This window comes from Tursiops truncatus, chromosome 8, assembly GCF_011762595.2.
Source record: "Tursiops truncatus isolate mTurTru1 chromosome 8, mTurTru1.mat.Y, whole genome shotgun sequence".
Lineage (NCBI taxonomy): Eukaryota > Metazoa > Chordata > Mammalia > Artiodactyla > Delphinidae > Tursiops > Tursiops truncatus.
In genome coordinates, this window is record NC_047041.1 from 82,619,053 (window position 1) to 82,645,788 (window position 26,736).

Consider the following 26,736-nt stretch of genomic DNA (forward strand, 5'->3'; position numbering starts at 1 on the left):
CCAACGTGGCTCTGACCCTTACTTGCTAAGTGAACTCGGTTAGGTGGCTTAACCTCTCAAGCCTCCTCATGTGAAAGATGGGTGTGAACATAATACCCTAGGATTGTCGTGAGATCAAAAGAGAAGTATATAAAGCCCTTCACACCCTGCCCAATAATGTTAACATCCATCTTCAGGTAAATGTTCAGCTCACACTCGGAAGCAAACATTTAGTTGACTTACAAAAGAGAGAAAAACACAGTGTGAGAGAAGATATTAGGAAATTAGACAATTGTAATGTTTTGCTCTCCAAAGAGTTACTCTTCTATAGGACTATCTACTGGAGGAGTCCTTGATGCTTTTTATACAACTCTCTGAAGAGAGTATTCAAGAAATACATTTTAATTTCAGGAATCCTTTTCCAAAATGTAAGCACCAGATCAATGAAAACACTTCTAGTTTTCGTTTCTTACACAGGATTGAACAAAACAAATTATTTGCATTTTGTGCTTCATCTTTATAATATAGCCTCTGACTCCCTAGCAAGTGACTAATATCATGTGTCTAAAGATCTTAAAAGGTACCAAAATTATCTCACCTACGGAAAGACCCAGATTCAAATACATGCCAAGATTCCTTATATGTAATTTTTGTAATTAAGCAAATAAACTAACCCTGTACTCCAGCATGAAGAAATTTAAAAAACTGAAAACACACCGCTCACTTCACAATCATGTTCTACCTATTCTTGGCATGTAGTTTGGGGAGAGTTACTGAATTCTGATTACAGTAGAGAGAAGAAAAGCAAGGGATCCAGAAAGAAAGGCTGGGACCACGAAACATAGGACAAGTTTTGAGTAGGTGTAAAGATACAGTCCTAAAACTGTCAGCAGCCCCTTGGATGGAAGTGGGGAGAGAAAAAAATCCAAGTCCATAGCAGGCTTTTTTACTTTTGGGTCTAGAGAGACGAAGTGGAGATTTGGTTAAAATAGAAAAATTGGGGGCTGGGGGTGGAAAGAAGGATCTAATAGTGAGTCTAAGAAGATGAAAAACAACTTCACTAATCACTGAAGGATGATCCAACAAACAGGACTGAACCAACAAAAGAAAGATGAGAAGAAGAAGGCTGGTTTTGGTGTTCAAGCAGAGAAAATAAAATCAAAAGAAACAGTTACAGAAATGTCCTAGGGTGCGGGCTCTAAGGCTGGGGAAAACACAGATGTTTAGGAATTTTAAAAAGTTTTTGCAGAAAGTCTGGCCATAGACTTGGGGTAAAAATTAAGTTCTCCCTGAGAGATTTAAAGGTAAATAGAGAAAAGGCAAGTTAAGTATGGCTGAAAGATTTGACCGATCTAACAGGAATATGTGTAATGCCACAAATTTAATATTTTTTTGAAACGTTCACCAGGAAATGAGCAGGGTTGCTACAGCATCATTTTTAAAATTTTTTTTCAGGAGTATGTTGATGAGAAATGTCACCACCTCCATTTTTACCCACAGTATATCTACAATAAATAAGAGCAGGCAGAGAGAGACAGAGGGAAAAAATGAATAGATTCTTCCCATCCCTGTGCACCAACTGCTACCCTGATTACCCATCATCAGTCCTAACTCCTGCATCACCCCAGGTGCCAGTCAACAAGGCCTATGTCATTTGCTTTGCCATCATCGCATTGTCCACTCACTTGCTCTGCCCTTCTGTCCATTTCACTGAGCTGGAGCTCCCAGCAGCAACTCTAGAAGAGAAGAAGAGGTGGGGAATGGGGACTGGAGCATGCGTGGCTCTAGCAAGCCCCCCAGATCCCACAGTCCAATGAGAAGCCACTAAATACACAGAGATGTAAAGCCAGCTGTCTAGTCAAGAGTGCTGAACTGAGGACTTGATCCCACTGGGGCTGATAGAGTGGGGGTGTGGAAGGCATCACAGGGAGGCTGGAAAGAGCCTTTGCTTTGGAATCAGATCTGGACTTGGAATCCCAGCTCTACCACATAGTATGATGCGAACTTGGGAAGTTACTTAATTCTCTGAGCTTGACTGACTTATTTGGAAAACAGGATAACAGTCCCTAGGCACCATAATGCCATCAGGAAGATTAGATGAGGTGACCTAGACGAGTACCTGATACACCACAGGCGCTTCATGACTGTCACATCCTACTGACCACCAACTCAGATTTGAAACTAAAAGTGAGTTCTTTTACGGTTTAAAGCAAGTCCCACCTGCTTTGTTTTTTCAGTTCCAGGTGCAAAGCATTGCCCCTACCTATGTTTGATTGCTATGTTCTCCCTATTCTGGTTGTGTATCAAGTGTGATAAAAGCCTGTTCAGGCAACCAGGTGTGAACACATCTGACTTTGGATGGTCCAAATCATCTTCACTCAAATAGAAGTGTGGATCCTGGACTTTGTAAACTCTAAGCATTTCTTGATAAGATAATGTAATGATTAACCTCTGTGATATCACTAGCAAAACACAAACATTAAACAAGCTTGAATGGACAAAAGTTCGAAGAACTCTAAAACATTCAATAAGGAAAGGCCATATTAAATTTCCCCAGTATTCTCAACCCCCTTGTTCTAGACAAGAACATCCCCTGTTTATATTCCTAAAAATTTAATACTGAACACCACTGACCAACTGGGTGAGGGAGGAAAGCATCTTAATTCTACAGACGGCCATGCCTATTCTTTTAAAACTGTACTCTCTTCATATGGTATAAGGACCTTTAAAATGGTTCAAACAAGTGTAAGTTACTGTTTAAGGGAAATGGAGTAGAGAAGACCTTACCCCTTTAATGTGGCTCCTAAGTTCATCTGATTCCAGGTCATGCATTCAAGTTGGGAGGTCATTTGGTATAAATTGTCACTGTTAGAGAAAAACATTCAGAGTTAGAAATGCATAATACAAAAGACACATACACATGCAACTGTTTCTCCAAAAAGCAATCCACTTTTAACTTTTCTTTACAATGAAAGCCTCCACACTTTCCAGAATGACAGAATTCAGGAGTCTGAAATGATTTTCATTTCATCCCACTGATCTCTGCACGTCATTCACTTCACACACAGCAGAAAGGATGTGAGAATAATTTGGAAGCCTTTAAAAAACCTTAGTAGAGCAAACACTGAAGTTTCTAAAGAGGTATTAAACCTCTGAAGGGAAGAGGCTGAAGGGAGTGAAACTTTGAAAGGCAACACAGGCTGGATAGCTCAACATTAAAGTTAAAAGCCTGGAGCTGAAAGTAAAAAGACAGCAGATTAATTATTCGTGAAAAGGCCATTAAGTTGTTTTAATCAAAAGGATAAGTATCATGTGGATTATGAGGGCCTGAAAAGTCAAAGAGTGATGGGTGATGGATGGTCTAATACTCAAGGATGTGACAAGCGAAAGAAAGGGGATGATAAACTCTAGATACAACTGAAGGAATCATTCTCTATAAATTGTATAGTCACGGAGTGTTTTTTTAAAGCCCCCAACTCAGTTCTAGATTATATGAGGGAAAACAATGGCTGATCATTTACATTAAGACCCCAAAGGAAAAATATCTCACCATATAAACCAACCAAAAGTTTTTCTCTCCCTTTTTTTTTGCACATACAACTCTTAAAAATATCATTATTACATATGCTTTAAAACACATCTCTAAATGCATTATAGAAGAGCTATCACATCTATTTCCCGAAACAACATCCTTCTCAAAGTATCCCGCATGCACAACTCATGAACATCTTTATTATATGCTTTTATGTTTATTAATTTATTAATTTTATATTTATCTCCTTCCTAAAAAACTAGCACATAACTCAATTACCAGAAATCTCCTAAGTAACCAAGCTCAACTAGGAATAAATGTAGTTCTGAACTGAAATGGTTAATTATGAAATTTGAGACCCAAGAGATTAATGGTTTGTCTGGGAACGCTTGGTCTAAACACATTACAGAAGAACATTTCCACTCCACCTTCATGGCAGAAGGGAAAGAAGGTAAGAAGCTTTCAGTATGTAATGTATGATACCAGACTGCAAATTCTGGACAATATCCACCTTGTCACGGCATTCCTTTGGACTGCTTCATCCATCGGGCAGAGGTAACACCAAAGTTTAATTAAGAGAAGGTTTTGTAAGGCCAGCCAAACTGGGGACTTGTGGAGGGGTGAGGGAAATTACAGTATTTATCCCTTGGAAAAAATGAACACCATGCCCTCTCTCAGCATAGCTTGATAAATCATGGTGGAGTCCATCTGCCTCTCATATAATCACTGAAAATTATTTGGAACTCCTTAGTGGTGGGTACACAGGATAAGGAGGAAATCAGATTCCAGGAGGGAATTTTACGTATGAAATGTGAAGTGACTTCAAACTCGAAGTACGCGTAGTTTCATTAGTCAGTGCATATCTGGACCCCATCATTCATCCCTGTGTCTGACTGGCTATTATGCTACCACAATATCCTACATATCAATGAAAAAAAAATGATTAGTTTCTCCTGCAGCTTCCCTGTTCACAGCAGCGGCCGGTGCTGGTCTGTGCCACTACGTTTCGCAATTCCACGAATTCTTGCTGTAAGGCCAGTGTAATTAATTCCTGAAGGACCCCAATTTTTATTAGAAGTGCCAGCCTGCTGCATTTAACATGGGAGAGTTTCTTGAACTTTCTTTGGGCTGACAGTTCATTAATAAGCGGCCTCCTCCACAATCTCTACTGGTTTTTGTTCTCCTGCGCCTTTTCATCAGGCAATCCATTTATTAATCTTGCCATTAATCTCAGCCAACAGGCATTGTATTCCCCAGGCAGCTCTCTATTTTTGTCACTGATTTTTAAAAAATTGTTCACCAACTAAAATCACTCAGCCCCAGTTGACAATTTTCCTAGGTCCTATTGGGATGTGGGATCTTTCTGAAATTATTTCCTCCTTGCATAAGACTAAGAACACTGTAATTTTCAAGAGGTCTGAGAAGCAAGATGAGTGACAGACGTTTACACATATGGGTCAACGAGTCCCAAATATCTAACTTTATGATTTAGGAATTTTCTCACAGACTTAAAGAATAGTCCAGCAGATTCCTAAAGGGAAAATAATTTTAAGGACATTTTCTTGGCCCCCAGAAAGAAAACCTTCTAAACTACAGAATCTATGTCTTATATATGTATCTTCCTAGTGGGTGCTTGATAAATACTCTCTACCACACCACCCAATATGGTAGCCATTAGTCAGACATGGCTATTGAGCACTTGAAATATGGAGAGTACCACACGTTGAAATAAGATTTGGGCTTTTGAGGTTAGATAGAATATTTTAAAAATTAATTTCCTGTTTCTTTTTTTTTTAATGTGGCTATTAGAAAATGTCAAATTACATAGATGACTTGCATTACGTTTCTATCGAACAGTGCTACTCGGTAAATGTTAAGACCTTGAGCATATCAGTTCAGCTCTCTGCACCTCAGTTTTCTCATCTGTTAAATGGGAATATTAATCTCAATCAGTCTAACTTTACCAGGATGTTGTGAAGCTCTAATACTGGCTCTTTCAAGACTATACAGATAATATATTTTAACTTTTTCTAATCCATCAAATTTTGTATAGTACATTCACACATCACCAATACTCCTCACAACAACTCTGTGAGGCAGGTGTAATTATGATCCCCATTTATCGGAGGAGGACAGGGGCTCAGAGAAGTGCCTAGTGCTGACTTGCCTGATGCCCCCACCTCTACCCTGCTAGGCCCCTTTAAAGGCTTCCTGGCATTATTTGACCTCTGAACCTTGTCCTCTCACTACCATTTAAATGATAGTAAAAATAATATAATAATACAAACAGGAGTCTGGAGGTGAAACAGAACATACTCAAGGGAACATCATGACCTTCTCTGTCTCCGAGATGTGGTGCCCAACCACATCCTCTTCACCTGATTAAGAACAGTGTGCCAAGATCCCAGTAGGACCCTCACTTCGATTTCAGTGGTCCTGATAGCTCAGCTTGCAAATCCTCAAAAGGGGAGAGAAGGTGGAAAGGGCCAGTGGGGAAGGACTTTCAGAAAATCCCCAAGCAAAAACCAAACAAACAACAACCACCACCAGATAGGTTTCCTGAGGCTGGCCATAGGATCAGAGCACAGCCTTAACCACATCCTGCCTTCTGTTGGCTGCAACTCCTCAGCGGCTCAGTCAGTCAGCTTGGCTGGCACCATCTTTCAGCTGGATGACAATGACAGTAGTGACAATAGCTGCTGCTGGGAGAGGACAAAATGCGAATTTGAACTAAAAATACTGGTCCCAAGCATGCTCAAAATATGATCTCTCTGGGCAGTTGGTCAACACCCAGCTCTCATCATGAAAAGCCACGAAAAGAGGCAGCACCAGTAGAGGAAAATATGATCCCTGGCAAATAAAGCATCTAATTACTAAATAACCACTGGAGGTGTCGACCACCTCATTCCCAGAGGAGATCAGATAAGCAGGTGGTTTGGCTCACAGTGGCCACAGTGGTCATGTAGGCATTTCTGCTCCCCATCTAACTCTGTCTGTTTGGAAGTGAACTCTGAAATTGCTGGCTGCCAAAATATATTCCAAAAGTCATGGTGTCTTTTATATTTTTAAGTAGATCTTTAAACAGAAAAAGTCACTGGTTTCCTATGTAAGAAATGTTTGAAGTTGGAAGCAAGGGAGAGAGGAAAGAAACTTCTATAACTGGGATTAATGCAAGTTGGAGTGAAATAAAAGGAAGTCAGTCCTAGCAAAAAGGGGAACTTAAAAGGAAATCAGTAGTAGATCATATAGAGTTTGCTTTGGCCTGGACTGCAGTATTACTGAGTTCTTGACCTCTGCACAAAAAGAAAGGAAGAGAAAAGCTCTCGGCTATTATCTGGACCAGAACTCCCCCACTCTTCAAATGCATGTGTAATTCAAGTACATTTTCATCTTTAAGTGTGTTTAAGTATATCCAGCAGAACAAAGTAGAAAAGTCCTTATTACCACTGGAATGGAACTGTTGAACCTGATTAAGACTGGAGTTACCTCTGCCAGACGGTTGCTGGCTGGCAAACCAGCATCTTGGTAGAAGAAAAGTATTTCCCGAGATCAAGGAAAAAAATTCCTCATAAGAAAAAGGCACATGTAACTGGCATCTGTGATCAGAATTCATGATGTTTCCAGGGTTTGCTGTAATAGCTCTGCCCCACGCCTCTACCTGACGACCCAACGCTCGTGCACAGAGGCTGCAGCCAAACTTCCACGCAGACTCTTTCCTGCGTTCTTCCCTCCAAGGCGCCACGGAGGCTGCCTGTTCAGAAATTTCTGCTCAGCAGGCCATGGTGAATAATCATTTTACAGTCAATCTCTTGGTATTGTAATTTCTCTCTAGCTCACCAGTTAACCAAAGAAAAACCCACAGGGGATTCCACTTCTATTAATAAACACTTGGTCAGCACAAATGTTGCAGGAATAATTGAAACTAGATTTTTCCCGCTCCCTGGAGACAAGTCCAATTCAAGCCTTTCTTTGGCTTTGATAACACTGCCCACCACCCTGGAAACCATTTCAGACTTTCTGCCTTCATGCCTACCTATATGGGAAACAAATATCAGTATTGTCTTAAACGAAACTTGGACACCATGTACAGTGTTTGTAGACGACACGTAGGAAGAGGCATTATTAATTATGATTTTATTTCTTCGGTGACAGATGTCCTCTGATTTAATTCTACATTGAAGGCTAACCTAAATGGTAGATCATGTACTTCCCACTGACTGGATTCCCCAGAAGCTCTATGGCTGCTAAGGAAGCTTCTCTCACATGGAAGACAGTCTACCGGTAACAGGCTCCACTGTCAACTTCATCATTGGATTGAATTGTCAACATTCAATTAAAAATATTCAAATTAGCAATGACTGCTTCTGAATTGGAATAGTTTTACCTGCTAGAGGGCCAAAGGAAACATGCATTCTCATTTAAATTAGTAGCACAGTTGCTAAAAATGAATATGTAAACCTAATAAGAGTGCAAAAAGAAAAGGAAACTAGAATGTCTAAAAAAAAGTGTATGGGGGAATATTTTTCAAACACAGGGCACAGAACTCCTTTTCAAAGTAGCTGTGAGAATCAACCCGTGAAATGGGCATGGTCAGGGACTGTGGGCTCCAAGGAGCTCAGCAAGCTGACGGAGAGAGGGGGACTTGTGGAAGAGGATTCAAGGGAAGTGAGCAGGGAAGGCCCAGCTAGCTGCCTGTTCTAGGTCAAAATCAGGGGAAAACTGTGCTTAGTGTGGTTGGACTTCACTACTTTTTCCCCTCAGGGTAGCATGGGGTCCCTCCTTCCCTGGGACCTTGCCTCTGAGCAAGCACAGACCAGGGTGGCCCTGGAAGCTGTCGCTCCCCCTGGGTCTGGATGGAAGGGAGAAAGGTCTCTGCCACTTCTGCCTGTTTCTTTAGGAGCCTGGACTGAACTTCAGTAGTTCACGCCCAGTGAGCGGTAAAGGGAAAGCTGGAGGAGTCTGGAGCTTGACAGACAGCTGCTTTGTGAGTTAAGACTTCAGGAGAAAGTTCCAGTTGGCTCCTACAATACTCACCCACGAAAATACCGCCTCGGATCCACTGAGCGATTTCAATTGAAAACTATGGGTAAAACTAATGGATAACGGGGTTTCTTTCACCAATGCGAGGAATAAAGACCTTCCTCTAGCAAGACCTAAGGCAGATGCCACGTTTGGAAAGGAATGGCCTTAACCATCAGGAGAGGCAGCAGGGTGCAGAGGGTGGGAAGATGGATTCTGGAGCCTCGCACTTGCTCTGTCCCTTACTGTGTCACGCTGGGCAAATTCACCTCCAAGGGCTTCAGTTTCCCCCTCTGTCAAATGGGGGTGATAACCTATTGCCTACCTCAAAGAGTTTCAGATCAAATGTAAATAAGTCAATACTTGCGAAGTGCTCAGAATGGTTTCTGGAAGTAGTAAGCTTATATAAGCATTTGTTCTTACTATTTATTAGCAAAGGTGCTGGCACAGACTGTATAAGGGGAATATTCCAGGTGGAGGACACTGAGTGGCTTGGAATCCCTCAGCGATTCAGAGCACACATGAGCTTTGAAGGCAGAGAGACTAAGAATCAAATCTTGGTTCTGATTCTCACTCGCTGTGTAACTTGAGCAGGTTACTTGGAGTCTCTGAACCTACCTCCTCTTCAGTAGAGTGCGGATGACCGTACCAACCTCGTGGGTAATCAGAAGAACTAAATGAGTAAACTGAGGGAAGCACGCAGCGCAGTGCCCAGCAGCACACAATATGCAGTAAAGCCTAGTGATTACGTAATAAGGGCTGTGAGTGCTGGGCTCCAGAAGGGCTGGAATCTGTTCCAGAATTCTTTAGACAAAATTCTACCCACTCTCAATACGGTGGGGAGAGAGTACGGAGAAAACTATCTCCTAACACTTCCCGTAAGTTGATTGGGGTGTCATTTTCTATTCACTACTAATCACATCTGTGTATAGCTGTAACTCCTCCGATCTGTAACCTGAAAGAGAGGAGAGAATCACTTTACAGTTCTCTCAGACTAGGGAGAGAATTTTGAGAATTTCCTCAAAGCAAATTCACATTGTGCAGTGCTTATCTAATGTCAGTGTATGTACCTTTAGGTCATGTGGGAAGGGAGACTAAATCCAAGAATGGGGAGACAGAAGCTTTGGAAGGGCAGGGCAAAGAAGCTGGGCAGGCTGCCTTAGGGGGTCAAGTGCAACAAGTCAAACAAAATACAGGCAAGCCTTTCACAGGAGGTCCCAGGTTTAGACAGAAAAGGGACCAGAGCCAGGGATCAGAAGAACCACTGAATATCTAAAATCTAAAAGTTTAGCCGTTAAGTGATTAAAGTTTAGTTGTACTTCCTATGCTTTTTCAAACACTGTGTTCACAAAAGCATTTAAATATCCTTCAAACATGTTTAGGAGTAGGGAAGAAGGAAATGACATAACCATAATGGTAGTAATGTTGATGCGCAGATCCAATTTTAAAACATCCCTACAAATGTCCATCCATCATTACTGCAGGGCAAGTACCTGATCTTTGAAAAGTGATTAGAAATGCTGTCAATTTAGAGTGGATGGAGCTTCAAAGACTCAGCACAAACTTCAAGGAAGCAAACTTTTCCTACGGGGTCACAAATTTTGTTTCAGGAGATATTACTTAGAGATTTTCCTGTAACAAGAGAAAATGGTATTTTTATGACATTCATATAAAAATGAGCAAAGAAGTTCCAATTATGTAGAAAGAAGAAAGGGATAAGCAAATATCTCTGAAAGATGAACCTGACAAAATTGCTTTATACAGTGGCCAGTTAGAAGATGGATTAGAAAATGTGAAATTTTTATGTATAAAATGCAATCCAAGTGATTTTTCCTGCTTCCATAGCAACCACTCATTCAGCCCTAAGTCAAAATCCATCACAGGGACTCAGTTTGGAGAACTGCTGCTAAGACAGAAGTCGTGATCACTTTATCCCCTACTCATTTTTAGGCTGTTCAGTCCCTTCTTAGGGACCCACAGGGTGGATCTAGGCTTGAAGAGGGGAGAGTAAGGAATGTGTGTAACTGTGTCACTCCTGAACCAGACTCCAAAGCCTCCCAGTCCCCAACCTCCAAGCACGTAGCCGGACCCATCTAAATAGCACCCATTCCAGCATCAAGGTCTTCCTCTCTGCTTGGGGTGAGGCGTCAGCCAGGAGCCAAGGGAGAATGACTGGGTCAAGATCATCTCACTGGGAACCATTCCATCTGTTCCCCCAATGGCTAGAATAAGAGCAATGCTACTCTGGCAATAGGCAGGAGCAGCTCCTTAAAAAGGATGGCAATGACCCTACCATCTCAGTTTTGCTTGGAGAGGGGGTTCACAACAGAGATTTCAGATCCTGTACCTATTCCAGTGAGTTGACCCACCAAGGGCTGGTGCAAAGATGGCTGCTCGGGACAGATCACTGGGCCTGAGGTGCCAAAGAACAGAACTGGGTTCTAACTAGAGAGGGAGAAAAGGAGGGTGAGAAGGTGTGACCATTCAATACCTCTATCTGGGCAAAATGCATGTCTTCCCCCCCCCCCTCTCTAAAATTTAAAAAAAAAAAAGGCGGGGGGGGGGGGAGTAGGGAGGAAAAAAAGTTATCTTGAATCCAAGATCAGATTAGATATGCCGGATTTCCCGATCAAAAGGAAAGGTTTCCAAAATCTGTGTACTGTAGGCGTACAGAAGTAGACGGGCTCCACCCTGTCCCTCCCCGGGATGGGAGAATCAGACCAGTCCTAGGCTCGGTTTCATAAACACGTCGGAACATTGGCATGAGCCGCCTGCGGGCTCAGGAGCGAACATTCCTTCCCCTCCTCCACTTGTGGGGCTGCAGGTCCCCCAGGCGCGGCCATTCCTTCCACCAATCTCCCAGGGCAGACGCTTTTCCTTCCTTTATTACCTCACTACCTCCTTCCCTTGACGTCAGTCCCGGGTCTTCCAACAGAGAGGAGGGAGGATGGAGATGAGTCTGGGGCAGTCGGTATCAGGATCCCCGCAGCACCGGGTGGGGGATACGGATGGAATATGAGGTAATGCGCGCCCAATCCCCGGCATCCAAGGCCGCGATCTGCCACTTCCCTCCCTCCGCCCCACCATCCCGCCCAGCTCCAGCCGGTATAGTTACTAGGCAACCCTATCGGTGACGCGGGATGCCGGCCAAGTTCACCCAAAGTTGAAGAGTAAATTTGGGGGAGAGAAGGTGGAGGGTGGAGCAAGAACCTAGAGAAGGCACGAGGAGCTGGAAAAGAGTCTGCAAGTAAAAGAAGCTGGTCTTCGGCCTCACGGGAACAGGAAGAACGGCGGGCGCGGGCTGGAGCGGTCTCCCCGCAGGTACCGCTGCCGCCCGACCACAGTCCCGCACACAGTCCGGGGTAGCTGGGCGCTGGGGACGACGCCCACAGAGTGGTGCTGCAGCCCGAGACTCTGGGGGACAGGGGTGGGGAGAAGGCTGTGGCTCGAGTGTACGCGCCCTCGAATTCGTCCCAGAGAAGGCTGGCGGGTGTGGCCAGTGCGCGAGGAGAGGCTTGAGGAGTGAGAAGAAACGAGTGGGAGTGGACCCCGTGTTTAATCTTTGATCCCTAGGAAGCTGAAGTCCTCCCAGCAAAGAGCCCTTTTAAAAAATACTCCTCAATATCGGCTCGGTGCTTTGTGACCGCCTGGAGGGGTGGGATAGGGACGGTGGGAGGGAGGGAGACGCAAGAGGGAAGAGATATGGGAACATATGTATATGTATAACTGATTCACTTTGTTATAAAGCAGAAACTAACACACCATTGTAAAGCAATTATACCCCAATAAAGATGTTAAAAAAAATACTCCTTAAAGCGCCGCTCTTTCTTCTTCATCTCCAAACAGTAATCGCCCTCATTTATATTCCAAGTAAGAACACAGTGGGGGTGGGGGGGGACTTCCCTGGCGGTCCAGTGATTAAGACTCCGCGCTTCCGCTGCAGGGGACGCGGGTTCGAGCCCTAGTCGCGGAGCTAAGATCGCGCATACCGCGCGGCGCGACCAAAACCAAAAACCAACGTACACACACAAAGTAAGAACGCCGGGAGACGGGGAAAGCTACTTCTTTCAAATAGGAGCCAGGAGAGAGGCTTTCACTTGCTTTATGGAGACGAGTGGGCTAGAGGCGTACTTTGCCTCCAGGACCCTGCACGGCCGCATCCGGGCTGCCCCGCGTCGGACGTTCCCGTGCCCGCTGGCTCGAGCGCCCCCTCCGAGGTCGCGAGGACCTAGATGAGGTGCCGAGCGCCTTCCTACCTGCTGTAGGGCGTCCTCAGCAGCAGGGCCTGGCTGCCTGTGCAGCTGTCGGTGGGCGTGTGGCAGCCGTAGACTGGGGGCGGCACGGAGTACTGCTGTTCACCTGCAGAGAGCCAGGAGAGCGGGGTGAGAGCAGCACACCAAGGGCAGGGGGTGCGAGGCCGCGGTCAAGGGCTGGGGCAGAGCGTCCTGAGCTGGGCTCCCAGGCTGCACTGGGGGCCCTAGGGCCTGGATGCCGGGGCGTGCAGAGAGACGGCCTACAGGTCACAGCGAGCTAAGCCTCTCACTTCACATTCCCTTAGCAGTCACGGCACAGAGCACCGAAAAGACCCTCTGGACATTCGCGGTCTCGGCTGAGCGGAGTTAACATACTTGGGGTGGGGGGAAACAATCTTTTCTTTTGAGTGAGATTAGGCTAATTATTTCTAAAATTCTTTTAGCTATCCTCTCCTCCCTTCCCCAATTTGCTGTGGGTTGGAAATTCCTGGGGAGTGAGGGGTAGCATGGAAGAAGGGGAGAAAGACCCCACATCATTCCCTCCTCTTACCCAGCGAGCCCTGCTGGCCCATGGGATCCTCGTGCTTGAAGGAGTGATTGGGGAACTGTGCCGCGTGGTGCGAGGGCGTGTGACCGTAGCTGGGCGTCCCGTCGAAGGTGACCGTGCTGTATCCTGCGGGCGCGGCCGAGAGAGAAACAGTGTCGGCGGGGAGTCAGGGACCGTGTGTCTGAACCAGAACCCGGGCGAGGAGCGCCCAGCCCCTCATTCGGATCCCGCTGCCTCAGCCCCCAGGGCTTGCAGAGAGAAGCCGGGCCCAATGCGACCTCGTGACAGGCTCCCCGTCCTTTCCCGAGTAAAACCCAGGCCTCCCCACCATTTCCCAATTTATTTACGCCCTTGTCTTTCACGGTGTCCGCCGCTTCTGCACCGAACACCTCGCAAGTATGAAAGCCGACAACCGCTCGGCGGAGAAAGTTGTTCTCCCCCCAAAACTGGGCAGCGCGAGCGACCGAAATGAATCTGCTCGCCTGACCCGGCGCTGACTCGCAGCCGTAAATCAGAGGCCCGCGCACCAACTTTCATTAATTACTCGGGGCCAGTTAAACGGCATGGGCTTTAAATGGGGAGAGTAATTACAGAGTAATGTTATCTGTCTGAGGCTGCGCGAGCGACCCGACACCATTGACACCCAAGGCCCTCGGGAAAGCTGGTGAGGGGGAAAAAAGAAGGGGCCTTTCAAGTTGGGCCCACAGGCCTCGACCCTGCGCCCTCCTCCTTCCTACCTCGGACCCACCTCGCGCCCAGAGGGTCGGACTGTGACCACCATTGCCGGGGCGGACTTCCTCGCGCACCAGTCCAGGAAGCCTGTTTGTTTCAGTGTGCCTGAGACTCTACCTCCCTTTCCCTCCATGGTATGCACTGGTCCTCTGCCTCAGTTTCCCTGCCGAGAAACCGAGGGCAATACCGCCCGTATTCTTCCCCAGCTCTCCAAAAGTGAGGGGGAAAAAAAACCCAAAAACGTGTTGGTTGAGAAACGTAGTCTCTTTCTGTGACTATTGTCACTAAATTACTTTAAACATTTACCCAACTAGCTTCCGCAAAGCTGTAGCTGCCTCTGGGGAAAAAGTATCCTCCAGCTAAGATAAAGATCAGTTCTGAGCCCTGAACCCAATGGTGGGGTCCCTGACTATGCGCAGGCTCAGTAGTCTCTGGCCTGAGGTCCTGACCAAGTGACGAATCAGATTGGTCCAGACGCTCACATCGGCTCCCTGCAGGGCCACTGGGCCAGACCCAGTCCCCCCACCCTCAGCCCCGCCTCTGGGCACTGAGCTGAGTCTCCAAACCCCGCTCAATTCTTGGGAGTGGGATAAGTCAAATGAACCCCATTCCCCCACTCTCGCCCCAGACATGGTCAAGACTCTACAACAGGTGTCCAGTGAAGACTCAGATTGAACAGTGAAAGGTGGCCATTACTCACATCTTTCAAATACACATCTCCCCCCAAAAAAAACAAAAACCGACCTTCTACAGTCCACTTCGGGGAATGTGGTGTGTCAGTGTGGGAGGGAGGGTTTGACCAGGTCTTCATTACCGGATTGTACAGGGGAGTCCAAGTCTCACGCACCAATTGGCGCCACAGGTTGACAACTTAAGAAGCCACCAGCTTTTATAATTTACATGACCCCAGAGGCCTCCATTTCTGGCCTGCTAAGTGGGCAAAGATAACCCCCGCCCCGTTAGCTGTCAGGAGTGGGTGAGCGCGCTTGGGCTTCCAGGCACTTCACTTTGGGAGCGGAGGCCAGGCTGTGTTTAAGGCCTACCAGGCCGCTGACAAACGAAATTTGGCTCCAAGCACCCAGTTTTGCAGAGGGAAGGCCGAATTTTCAAAGACCATTTTTTAAATAAAGAGGAGAAACAGAAGCAATAAAGGAGTTGTCTCTAGACGAACCCTTCTCCATTCCTGAACCGATGAGAAGGCAGTGGCCCGGGCACCGTGCTGTCCTCGGAGGCAGGCTCCGCAACCTTCGGTGCGCGGCTAGTGCCACGGGTTGCGGGCTGCAGCTCCTGCGCCGGCCGCGTCGCCTCCGCACCCTGCGAGGCTCCCAAGGACCCGTCCCAGACCGGACACCGGACCGCTGGGCAGAGGCTGGCCTCCAACCCCCTCTCGCAGTCCCCCTCCCCGGAGAGGGGATGGGCTTCGGTGAAAGGGCCCTCAGAGAGGAGGGAGAGCTCTTTAAATTAGAAACTTGTCGGATGCGGAACTGATCAGAGCGTGCTGTCCCGGGGCCTAGCGCTGAGCCAGGCGCGGAGGGCGCGGGGGCGGAGGCCGGGGGAGGGACAGCTGCCGGCAGAAAGGGGCAGCGTGTTCAAAGGCTCCTTGTACAGGCCTTAGAGGGAGAGGCTCGAGGGGCCAAGGTAGTGCCTTTCCCACGATTAGTCTCGGCCGGGGAAGGGAATGCAACCTTGACCGCGGGGAGAGGCGAGACACGCTGTGCGCTTCTCTCCCCCGCCCGACGCAGCGGAGGAGCCCGGGAACCGCCTGGCCGCGCCAGGCCCCTCGGGAGCTGAGAGGGATGAAGTGGACAGCAGGCTCAGTCAGGAAGGTGGTCCCAAGGCTGAAAATCATGACTCCGCAGCTGCCGCAGCATACGGGGAAATTTGTCCCGCAACGAAATACCCTCTCCAATGCGACCCAAGGGGGGCGCCCTTGGCCCTAGGGCTGAGCTGGTGTCCCCACGTGACACTAGGGTGGCCCGGTGATAACAAGGCCTCCTGTAGGTATAGGGTGCTGCGCGCCAGCCGGTCTGGGGGAATCGGGCAGACTGTCAAGCAGTCTTTGTCTTCCCTTCCCAAACCCTGCACTTAGTCTAGGGCTATCGAAGTCCTCGCCCTTCTTCTGCCCCGGCAAATTCCCCACCCCTCACACAGACTACAGTGAGTTGGGTGCCCATCCAGCAGGCAAGAGAAAATCCATCTCAACAGCGGGGCCTAGATCCCTGGGAAAGGAGGTAGAAATAACCTAGAATGGTCTGGGTTTGAGTCCAAGTTCTGCCACAGAGAGATCTCCTGCACACATTATCTCTTAGAGCCTAGATTTCCTCATCCAAAAATAAGGGGCTCCTCCAGTGTTAGGCTGTGAGCTTCCTGAAAAGGTTGAGGCACTTTAATTGTCTTAACATTCAATCCCCAGTGCCTGGCACAGAGTAGGTGCTCAATAAATGTTTCCTGAATTAATATTTAGAAGCAAGATTAGAATACCAGCTATAATATTTAAGCAATTGGGAAAAAATGAGGTGTGATACCTTGGGGTGGGGGGAGGTTCAAGAGTGCCAGCAATTGTCCCCACCCCTGGGCCATTGCTAGGTTGCCCTGCCTGGGGACAGGGATCTCGAAGCTTGATTCCTCTCCGCCTCGGCCTGCTGATGGCCATTCCCACACTTTGGGGAAGGAATTGATGCCCTTGCTTTCCCCTGGTTAAGCCTCCTGCCAAGACTCTACATTGCTGGGAGAGCTGCAGGAAGCCCAGAAGTCGAGAGAATAAATCTGAAATCTCAGGGCCCCAGGGCCCACTCTGGTTGCCAATGCCAGGGTTGAGGCACAAGTGGCTTCTGACATCCGACCCCAGCTCCCAGCTGCTGGCTGAGTCCCAAGGACTGGTCAAGTGTGATCCCTTTATGTTTTGATTACAAGAGAGAACCTAAGCCCGAAGAAGACAGGAACCCGCTTACAGGCTGTGGCCTGGATCTGGGGCCGCCTCTCTACTGGGCTATTTCCCAGGATGGGACTCCTTTACCTGCTAGTCGGTCTCCAGCTCCCAAGCCCCTTTTCTCTTTAACATCCTGGGCCTATCCTCTAGAAAAGAATTGGGATTTTTCCTTTTAGCATATTGCCCACTGGCTAGGACGCCCACAGTCTCACTCCTGAGGCTGAGTTGATGAAATTCTGGGCACCAGCACCCTGTAGAAGGATGGACCCAGGGATCCAATCAAAGCCACAGAGTCCAGGTTCCAAAACCCCCGACAGAACCTAGATGGTTTCAAATAAATGATAATGGTAGTATTTTGCACAGGGGGTACTTAGATCAAATAGCTTCTCAGGTGTCTTCAAATAGCAAGCATCCATACAGAGACTCACTCATGTCACACACCTGCCTGCCAGTCTTGCCGTTTCTGGTCCAACCAAGTTTACGTGGCTGCTGCCTTCTGTGTTTAGAACCCCTGCGGGGGGAGGGTCGGACTTCTGCTTCTGTGGCATAGAACTTCAAACCTGAGCCAAACACCAGGTTGCCCATCTTGGCTCTCCTCTTACAGATGGGGAAACTGAGACCCGGAGATTTGCCAGAGGTAACACCAGCCTGCTAATTAGAGGTGGTACGATCAGAGGAAAAGAATCTGTAACAGTCACTGAGCTGTTCCAATACTCCCTGAGTTTGAAACACGAATTTCCTTTAGGAAAGACCTAGAGTGGAGGGACCCCATGGACGGGCTTGAGGTTCTTCCACAGAACATGGATCCCAGGTTCCCCGAACGAAAAGAGGAGGGCGGTTTCGGTTTTGCCAGGGCTTCGGGTGGGCTAGGTGCTCGGGGCTGGGGTAAGATACGAACAGCCTAGAAATACGGTTTTAGAATGTGCGTGAGAAGGCGGGAAGAACAGGGCCCTTCTTCTGAGCCTCGGGAGCCGCAGCACCTCCTGCAAACAGTACACACTCTGTTCCTCCTAGCCCACGCATTCTAGAAACATCCCAGTCCCTAGGCCCGAGGGAATTTTTGCTCTAGGAAAAGCATCCACGCCTTTTTTAAAGCATTTCCTAAAATATCAAATCAACCCGAATTGGTTTAGGTTCCCAACAGCGCACAAGTCTAATTAGAATAAACTTAGAAACGAAAATACAAAGGTTCGGCATGACTGGTTCCGCGCTGGTCCCTGAGAAAGAGAAGTGAGAGGGCGCCGGCGCGGGATGAGAAAACCACCGGCTGTGTCCGTCGATGTACAATGACTGAAAAGGGAAAATAAACCTGTCCTTGTTCTAACCTCCAAGTCTTGCAAAAATCTTTCTCCAGCTAAGTCCCGTGTTCAACGACAAGGAGGCACCAGAGGCGGGCTGGAAGGAAGGCCGACGCTCGGGCCTCATTCCACCGCCTGTGGTAGGACCCGGTCCCGCAGAGATTGGAATCAGATAAACGGGGTTCTCTTCCAGCCCTGGGGCCCGCGTGGCCGCCACCTGAGCTGAAACCCAGGAGAGATCCACTTATACACTACCATGCGCTGGAGCCACAGGCCAACACGGACACGGGTCCAGGAAAGCCACTGTTGTCTCTAGCTCATTCATTTACGCATTCTAGTGCTCCAAGGTGCTTACTGTGCCCCCCTTAGGTCTAGAGTGGCTCCTGGACATTTTGCCGTGGCAGAGGCAGCAAAGGCTGCTCACCCTGCGCTGGTCCCGCTCTGAATCCAGGGTCTAAAAAGTCCAATGCCTGGCGACAGTTTGGTGGTGCCTTGAGCGACAAAACCTCTTCCCGAGGCAGAGCCAGGCATTGCACCGGTTCCCGCTTCCCACTCCCACGGGGAATAGTCTTAGAATCTCCCGAGGTCCGAGGAGCCCCAGATGACCTCCCGGCTCATGCGAAGAGTCCGGTTCCCCGCTCTGGAGGATGTCAGGGGCCCATGCCCTGGACTCCCTCGTCTTGCCCTCCTCTCCCCCAGCTGCTGCTTCCTCTACCCTCACAGTCCTTGGGGAGGCAGCCGAGTAAGCTGTGGCCAGGTAAGGGGTAGGACAGGGGAGTGCCCGCGCGCAGCCACAGCCCCGTCGCCACCGCCCCGCATGTAGGGGGCGCTCCCCAGTCTGCTTACCCTGGTTGCGAATAGCGGGCTGGCTCTCGAGGCAGCTGGGCAGGTAGGGCGCGTTGGGGAACATCCTGGCCTGGCCGGACGACGCCTGGCTGGGCGGAGGAGGACCGAAGGGTCCGTAGCGACAGGCTCCAGCCGTGCCGGTGAACTGGCCCGAGAAGTGGACGGTGAAGGCGCTCAAGCACTGCTCCTCGTGCGGCTCCGCGCCACCCCAGCTCGGCTCCTGTTTGATGAACGAGTGAGGCGGCGGCGGCGGAGGTGGTGGCGGCGGAGCAGGCGGCGGCGCAGGACCGCCCAAGGAACCGTAAGCCGAGGCGCCCGGGGGCGCAAAGTCCAGCACCGGCGCCCACTGCGCCGCGCCGCTCACGGGCAGGGCGCAACCGCCGCCACCACCCAGGGAGGGTACCGCCGGGAGCAGCGCGTTCAGGTCCCGCACGTCGGAGCCCATTTGCTGTGGCTCAGCCCCGGACGCTCCGCGGCCCCACCGGCTTTGCAGACGCTCGGCGCTCGATTCCGCCGCGCCTAACTTGGCCCAGATGCTTTCCGGGCCCTGGATCCCCGGCTGCTCGGTCTGCTGGAGGCACCCAGGCCCGGAGCGGAGCGTGTGCTTAGACGCTGGCTCCGGGGCACACGTGGATGCCGGCTCTTGCGGCAGGGGGAAGTCCAGGATCGCGGCGAGGAGGCGGCGGGGCCCCGGCTCCTGGGCTGCAGTCCCGGCTATGGGTGGGTGGGTGGGTGGGTGAATGAGTGGGAGGGAGGGCGGGAAGGGGGGAGCGGATAGGCGGTCGAGTTGCGAGAGCCCCCGGGTGTGGGCGCTGCCTTGAACTCCTTACCCCAGCTGCCTGGCTACCCCCAGCTTCCCAAAGCTCAAATAAGAGGGGCCGGCGGCGGGGGAGGAGGAGGAGTCAGGAGTCTCGGCGGCTCCATTCACACCGCAGCCCTAGCAGATTAGGCAGGGCGCGCGACTCCTTGGGGGCGTCCTCGCAGTGGGGGTGGGGGGCGGGCCCGAGGGAGCGTCCCTCTCGGAGACACCCTCCTCTCCTACCCGCCACGCGCTCTCCGTAGGCCTGTGGGACACAATCCTCCCCCCACCTCCCCTTCTCGGCCTTCGCGAGTGTGGGCGCCTTGGGGCACTGGCGAGCCTCTCCAGGTGAGCACTGAATGTCCCCTCTGCATCCCTGTGTGATGGGGGTAGGGAAGGGGTTGTTAATCAGGGAGGGCGGGTTGGAGGGAGGGGCAGGGGGCTCCACGAGGGCGGGAACTTCAGGATAACGCAGAGAACTTTACCGGACTTCAAAGAGGCGGCGGCTCTTGCTTCTAGAGCCGTCAGACTGGACTGGTGGTCATAATCTTGGGGTCACTGGGGAGCGGGGTGGCTTTTTGTGGATTCCAGAGGCCAGACTCAGGCGAACGTGGGTCATCTGGAGGTTGCATCATTTGTGATAAACGGGGCGTATATCCACCGTCTGGTAGTTGGCGACATGGTGAGGTTTGCGCCCAGAGAAGGGCGGTTGCCGCCTACCTAAAATCGGTGTCAGCGGCACTTAATCTCCCTTTCTCATGAGGAGCACCTAACTCTTCTACGGGGAAACCGGGAAAACAAAACGGCGGCTAGTTTGGGAGGGAAGAAAACCCTTAGGGAAATGCCCAGATTCCGGTCGGAGAATCCAGGCGCCGAGTTTGGAGGTTAGCGGGTGGGGAAGGTTTAAGATACGAAGTCCTTGGGGCGAGGTTGGCTCTTGGAGCCGCTCCTGCTGAGCTCTGCCTCCGCTCACTCCAGTCGGGAGTACCATTCTGCATGCGTAGTGACAGATCAGGAGGCGCAAGCCAGGGTGCGCGGACGGAAGAGAGCCTCCAGCGGCCCAAGGTCCAAGGCAGGGTTCTTACTGTTCAGAGCTCCCAGCGCCTGGCATCGCCAAATCAGATTCCTCCCTCCACCCATTCATTCTTTGGGAGCCCCGCGCCCCAGAGCAGGTGCTTGAGGTTTTGTTTTGTTTCTTTTGGTTCTTCCAAAAGAGTCGGCTTCTATCGGGAAACAGACCCTAGGCTAGAAGAGCCGTGAACCTGAATGGGAATGCGCTTCAGGGGCGCGTGGAAACGCCCAGGAGGCAGCGGCGACGGCGCAGCCTGGGACTGCCAGGAGCGCCGGGCGGGAAGCGGCCTGTGGCCGCCTGGCCTCTGACACGAGGCTGGCCGGGGATGGCGCCCGAAGCTTTTCACCCAAGCCCATGTGAAGCAACAATCAAGGTAGTTGCAGTTTTATAAAGAAGCCGGAAGTTTTAAGGCCTTGATTTACTCACAATTTCTTACACGTTGGTTTTAGTTAATTTCCACTACGTAAACGGTAGCCAGGAGTTCTCGCTGCGGACCAGAAGCGTGTGCCAGCTCAAGACCTACACGCTAAGTGCATTTCCCTCCTCTTGGGGTCGCTTGTCTTGGAGGCGCAGGAAACCGTGAGGGCAAAGGTCAGGAACAGGCTCTACCCGTTTGATCGCCGGACCGCTTTCACGGTGGTGGACACTTCTCTGCGCTACTTTGGTGCCTGACTTTGCGAAGTCTTCACTCAGAAACTTTTTCTTTCTTTTTCTTTTTAAAAAAAGAAGTGAAAAGGCACTCGAGGCCAGCTGCTTCTCCCCTACACTCCCTGTGGGCCGCCCACTCCTCGCCCCGCATGTCGCATCTCTAAACCTGCACGGGGCTCCAGGGCTGGGCAGAGGACAGACGCTTTTTGTATTTTCGGTGGAGAAGGACCCAGCGAGATAAAACTTCTCAGGCCAAGTTGTCCCTAGGACGCCCCAGACCACTGTCTCACACCCTTCACTTTTATTTCTACTTCGAAGTCGTTTTTCTTAACTAGGACTCACTCAAGCGCTACGAGGAAAGGCGGCGAGCCCTTTATGAAAGCCCGGGATTTCCACTTCTAAGTGAAAAAGGTCGAGATTGTTTCTTTTTTAATCCTTCTTTGCAATTTTCGGGGGGAGGGTATTTGGAGGAAGGTGGCTTGATTGTGAGCTTTTGCGGTTTTGAATCCCAGATAGGGCAAGGGCTCTTAACTCTCTGAGTTAAAAAAAAATTTTTTGTTTTTTTTTTGCCTGGGGGTGGGGTGAGAGGAAAGGAGGGGGCTAGCAAATTTAGCACTCCTCTCTCACCCGCCATTTGTTGCCTGAGAACTCTTTTTTTTTTTTTTTTAGATGTTGGGGGTAGGAGTTTATTTATTTATTTATTTATTTTTGCTGTGTTGGGTCTGAGTTTCTGTGCGAGGGCTTTCTCTAGTGTGGCAAGCAGGGGGCCACTCTTCATCGCGGTGCGCGGGCCTCTCACTATCGCGGCCTCTCTTGTTGCGGAGCACAGACGCGCAGGCTCAGTAGTTGTTGCTCCGCGGCATGTGGGATCCTCCCAGACCAGGGCTCGAACCCGTGTCCCCTGCATTAGCAGGCAGATTCTCAACCACTGCCCCACCAGGGAAGCCCCCGCCTGAGAACTCTTGAGGGAGGGAAGAGCAGTGGTGCGATCCCCATTTCAACCCTGGGGTACCCCCTCTCCCAGACCTTGTAGTCCGAAGCGGTGGGAGGAGTTCCCTGCAACCCTCAGGGCAGAGAAGTAAGTGCTGCGCGTCCGAAGCCGAAGCCAGAGGGCCTCACCCGAGACGAGGTCTTTGAACGCCCCTAGCCCGTGCCTATGCCCGGGAGCCCAGGTGCCCCGGGGCCAACCCTGGGGAACCCGCACACTACTGCTCTCACGGGGTGCCCTACGCTCCCCACTTGTCCCTGCACTAGGTGACGTTCTCTGCGGGAGATCTGCAGCTACCCAGGCGGACGCGCCCGCTCTGCTGGCCTCGACGCCCTGAGCTGGGCAGAGGGGGAGACAGTCTGGCCGGGAAGAAGGTCCAACCTCCGCCCGCCCCAGCAGGTAGAGCGCTCTCTGCTGCGCCTCCTGTGGCTCGAGACCGGCCCAAGGTCCCAGGGATCTGAGGGCTGCGGAGAACTGGCCGCTCCTTTCTCTCAATCACCTTCCCACCCTCGATAGTACTGAGACCTGTGGCAGTGGATGTGGTCTGAATCACCGATTGGCAGAGCTGGAAATTAAACTCCTTGTTCTACAGAAAAGGAAACTGAGGCCCAGGCAGAGGGAGGAAAGGCAGCTGTGGAGTGCACTGGTTAAGAGCAAGAGATTGGTGGCCAGAGAAAGGAATCTCAGCTCCACCAGGTAACCAGCAGCTGTGCAACCATGGACGAGCTCCGCAGCCGCTGCGAGTCTCAGTTTCCTTATTGGTCACATGGAATAATGGGATATTAGTACCCACCTCAAGGGGTCCTGAGGATTAGACGGCAGAGAGTGTTGGCCTATGCCCTCAATGTACGTTACAATTTTTGTTACTATTGTTCAAGGACACGTAACAAATTAGTGGCAAAACTGAGCTGAACCCTGGTCTCTCTCTGGGCTTAACCCACCACACCTCGCTTCTTTAGAGCTAATGGAATGGAGAGTAAAGGAAAGGAGGAGGAGAGACGCTGGAAACCCATGTAGCTTTGTATCACTGGTAAAGTTCATCCTGGCCTGGAAGGGGCTTAATTATTGCAAGCTTTAAAAATGGTAGCTGAGTGGGAGGGGGCAGTGAGGTCCTCTACCCCCCGCCCCCCACTTTGACCCCGGCGCCGTCAACTGCATCTGACCGAGAGCCCAGCCCGGCCCTGCAGCCGCGGCCCCAGGGACCAGCGCGTACTCCCGAGCCGCGCTCCGGGCGTCACCCCGCGGGCGCCGACAACTGAATAAACACACCGTAGCGCTGTGATCTGTCAAGGGTTGGGGCCGCCTGCCCGCGCCCGGGGCCGTAGACAGCAAAAAGGAGTGCTGGGCCGCCCGGGAGAAACCAGCGCTCGATTAGCGCCTCGCGCAGAGGCCAGTGTCCGAGCTCCACGCTCCCGACCGCTGCTCCTCTGCCCCCCGCCGCCTCCAGCTCTTAGCATTCTGCCTACCTCGGGCCGCTGGGCAGCCGCTTAGGCTGGTTTCCATCCCCGCGCAGGTGGTAGAAATCCCAGTTTCATTTATCTAAACTAAAAAAAAAAAAAAGTAAGAGAAGGGCTTTTGGTATAGTCTACCCCCGGCTTCCTCTGTTCGTTGGAAAATTAACTCTACTTTTTGGCCAATCCCCCATCTACGGTTCAAACTCAGTTGGTTTGGGGGCCAGGACCGGTGCGCACTAGCAGGTGCGCAGAGCAAAACTCCCCCTTTCCCCCAGCTCGCAGTGCCTAGAGCGGTCAGGGTTAACCGCCTGTTCTGATGCCACCGCGAGATGGTCTCCGAGCTCCGAGAGAGTCCCCAAAGAAAGGATTGCGCGGCGCTGCCTCTATTATTATACCGTAAATCTTTTTAAATTCTGGAACTAATTATATAGAGGATATGTCTCAATTTGTTCTGCATTAATGCCACGGTGGGGATGGAGGCCGGGCTGTGGCCAGAGGAGATACGCAGGCCCATGAAATTGATGAGCTGAGAGTTGCTTCCAGTCCTGAGCGCACCATCTGGAATTCCAGTCTGAGGTTACAATTAGAACTACTGACCCCAGATTCAACTTTGCAAACAACAGGAGAAAAAAATGGGGAAAAGAAAGAACCAAGAGGAAAAAAAAACAAAAAAACAAAAAAAACCCCACGAACTTATTCTGCACCTGTTAAAAAAAAAAATCCTCGCACAACCTTAAAATCTTTCCATCTTAGAAGATTCTTTCCAAGTATTTCTTTTGTGTTTTTTAAACCTATAAAAGATAATGGAATATATTTTATAGATTGGATTTTATCTTATCCCCTTTCCCTCTCCCGAGTGCACTCAGTTTAACTGTTGTCAGTTTTTACTCAGTGTTGGATTTAATTATGTAGGACCAAAACATTCCTCAGTAAATTAGCTTGCTAAATATTGTTACTTTTGTGATTCTGCCTTTGAGAAACAGCTTAATTACTGAAATCTATCTGGATCTAAGAACTTTTTTTTTTCTTTTTGACGGTTGCTCCACCTTAACTGTAATCAGAGATGTTATGTGTGTTGTAATTTTATTTGTGTTCTAAATGGGTTGTGCCAGTTTCTTCTTTCTTTAGTTGCATGCTGCTTTATTTTCCTCTCACTTTGACCCCCTGAAGAAAACGAAGGACCAGGCAGTACTGGGGAATCTGTTAAATTTATTAGCATAAATGCTTAGACAAAACGAGATATAAATCATTCAGATGTATTAAGCCATAAAGTATCCCAATGAAGTCAGTCCCTTGCCAGGGTCCTGCTGTATAAATGTTCATATAAAACAAGGTATCAGTATTATCTTTCAAACTGAATATATGTTGTAAAAATATCCAAATGTTAAGCTAGGAATATGGGGGCAGTGGCAGGGCAGGAAGGGAATATTTTTAGAGCAGCCTATTAGCATTGTAGTGCTCAGAAAGTGTGACAGAAAGGAAAAATCTGAACAGTTTGCATTTGGAATATTCAGTAAACAGTTTTTTTAAGGATATATTTGACTGGAAGCACAGGAATGAGGAAGGAAGAGATAAATAAAGAACAAAAGTCATTGCTTTCTATAGAATGCATTTTTTTTTCTCCGAAGGTCAATTTAGCTTCAAAAAAAAAAAAATCTGCTCAGAAAAGCACTGGCTCTTCATACAGATAACGGATGAGCCATTAGTGAAGAGCCACCTGGGCCTTCATCTGGTAACCCGGATATGCAGCTGGTCCGCAGGAGAAGGATGTGTATTCACTGGAGGTGGACTGGGAGAAGAGGGGTTGGGGGAGTGAGGGAGGGGAATTGCCAGAATTCCTAGCAGAGGTTTACTAAGACAAAAATCAGATAAAATGTTTCAGGAGCAATGGCTCGCATAGCTCATAACTGCAGCTCTCCGTAAATCTTGGCAAATCAGGGCTTTTTTTTTTTTTTTTTTTTTTTACCTTTTAGAAATGATTATTCTGAAGCTTTTTTTTTTAAATCAAGGAGTCAACCAGAGAAAGGGAATAGTCCCCCTTTTTTTTCCAGCAGGATCATCCTTACCCTTTCATTTCCATTCATTCATTGGCCATGCAGCAACTATTCATTGGCACGTCCTATGTGCCAGGCATTGTGGCAGGGACAGAGAATACAGCAGCGTGGGGACATGCTCCCATGGATCTTACATTCCAGTAGGAACGACAGACAAACTACAAGAAACAAGTCAGGTGCTTTCAGATAGTGGTTAACTGCTGAAGGAACAAGGAGGTCTGCTAGTCTGAGAATGGTTTAAGGCGAGATGGGGATGGGAACAACATACTACCCTCACTTCATTCCGCCCTCAACCCACACTGCCACATTTTAATGTGTTTAGTAAGTATCCCACCCTACAGTCGAGATGCAGGGAAAGTTTGAAGGATTTGGAATGGTTGGTCTAGATAAGTCTCTGCCTACAAGGCAGCTGAACTTTTCAGTGGGGCAGCTGTTCAGGTAAAGCTGGATTAAAATTACCAGCACGAGCTGAGTGACTGAAAGTGACATAAACTCTGAAAAACTTGATTTTCTCCTCTTCAAGGTAACAATAACGGCGCCTATTCAAGTTGCAAGAACTAGATAAGGTAAGGCATGTACATTTTTT

General features: G+C 49.5%; 1 protein-coding gene across 11 annotated transcripts in view; it reads right to left on the minus strand.

Moving 5' to 3' along the window:
• WT1 (WT1 transcription factor) overlaps positions 1-19,714 on the minus strand; it is a 48,228-nt gene extending 28,514 nt beyond the window's left edge. For 4 of the 11 annotated variants that reach the window (XM_073807936.1, XM_073807937.1, XM_019947898.3 and 1 more), the window contains exons 1-4: positions 19,136-19,714; positions 13,334-13,456; positions 12,787-12,889; positions 2,767-2,844 (exon numbers count right to left, since the gene is read on the minus strand). In XM_073807936.1, the coding sequence (XP_073664037.1) occupies positions 2,767-2,844; positions 12,787-12,889; positions 13,334-13,456; positions 19,136-19,580 (749 nt within the window). In that variant the 5' untranslated portion in view covers positions 19,581-19,714. Of the gene's footprint in view, positions 1-1,664; positions 1,716-2,766; positions 2,845-12,786; positions 12,890-13,333; positions 13,457-15,233; positions 15,244-19,135 lie in introns of those variants that run through there. The other 7 variants (XM_073807935.1, XM_019947897.3, XM_019947896.3 and 4 more) reach the window with 6 other exon arrangements.
• Between the last annotated feature and the right edge of the window lie 7,022 nt (positions 19,715-26,736).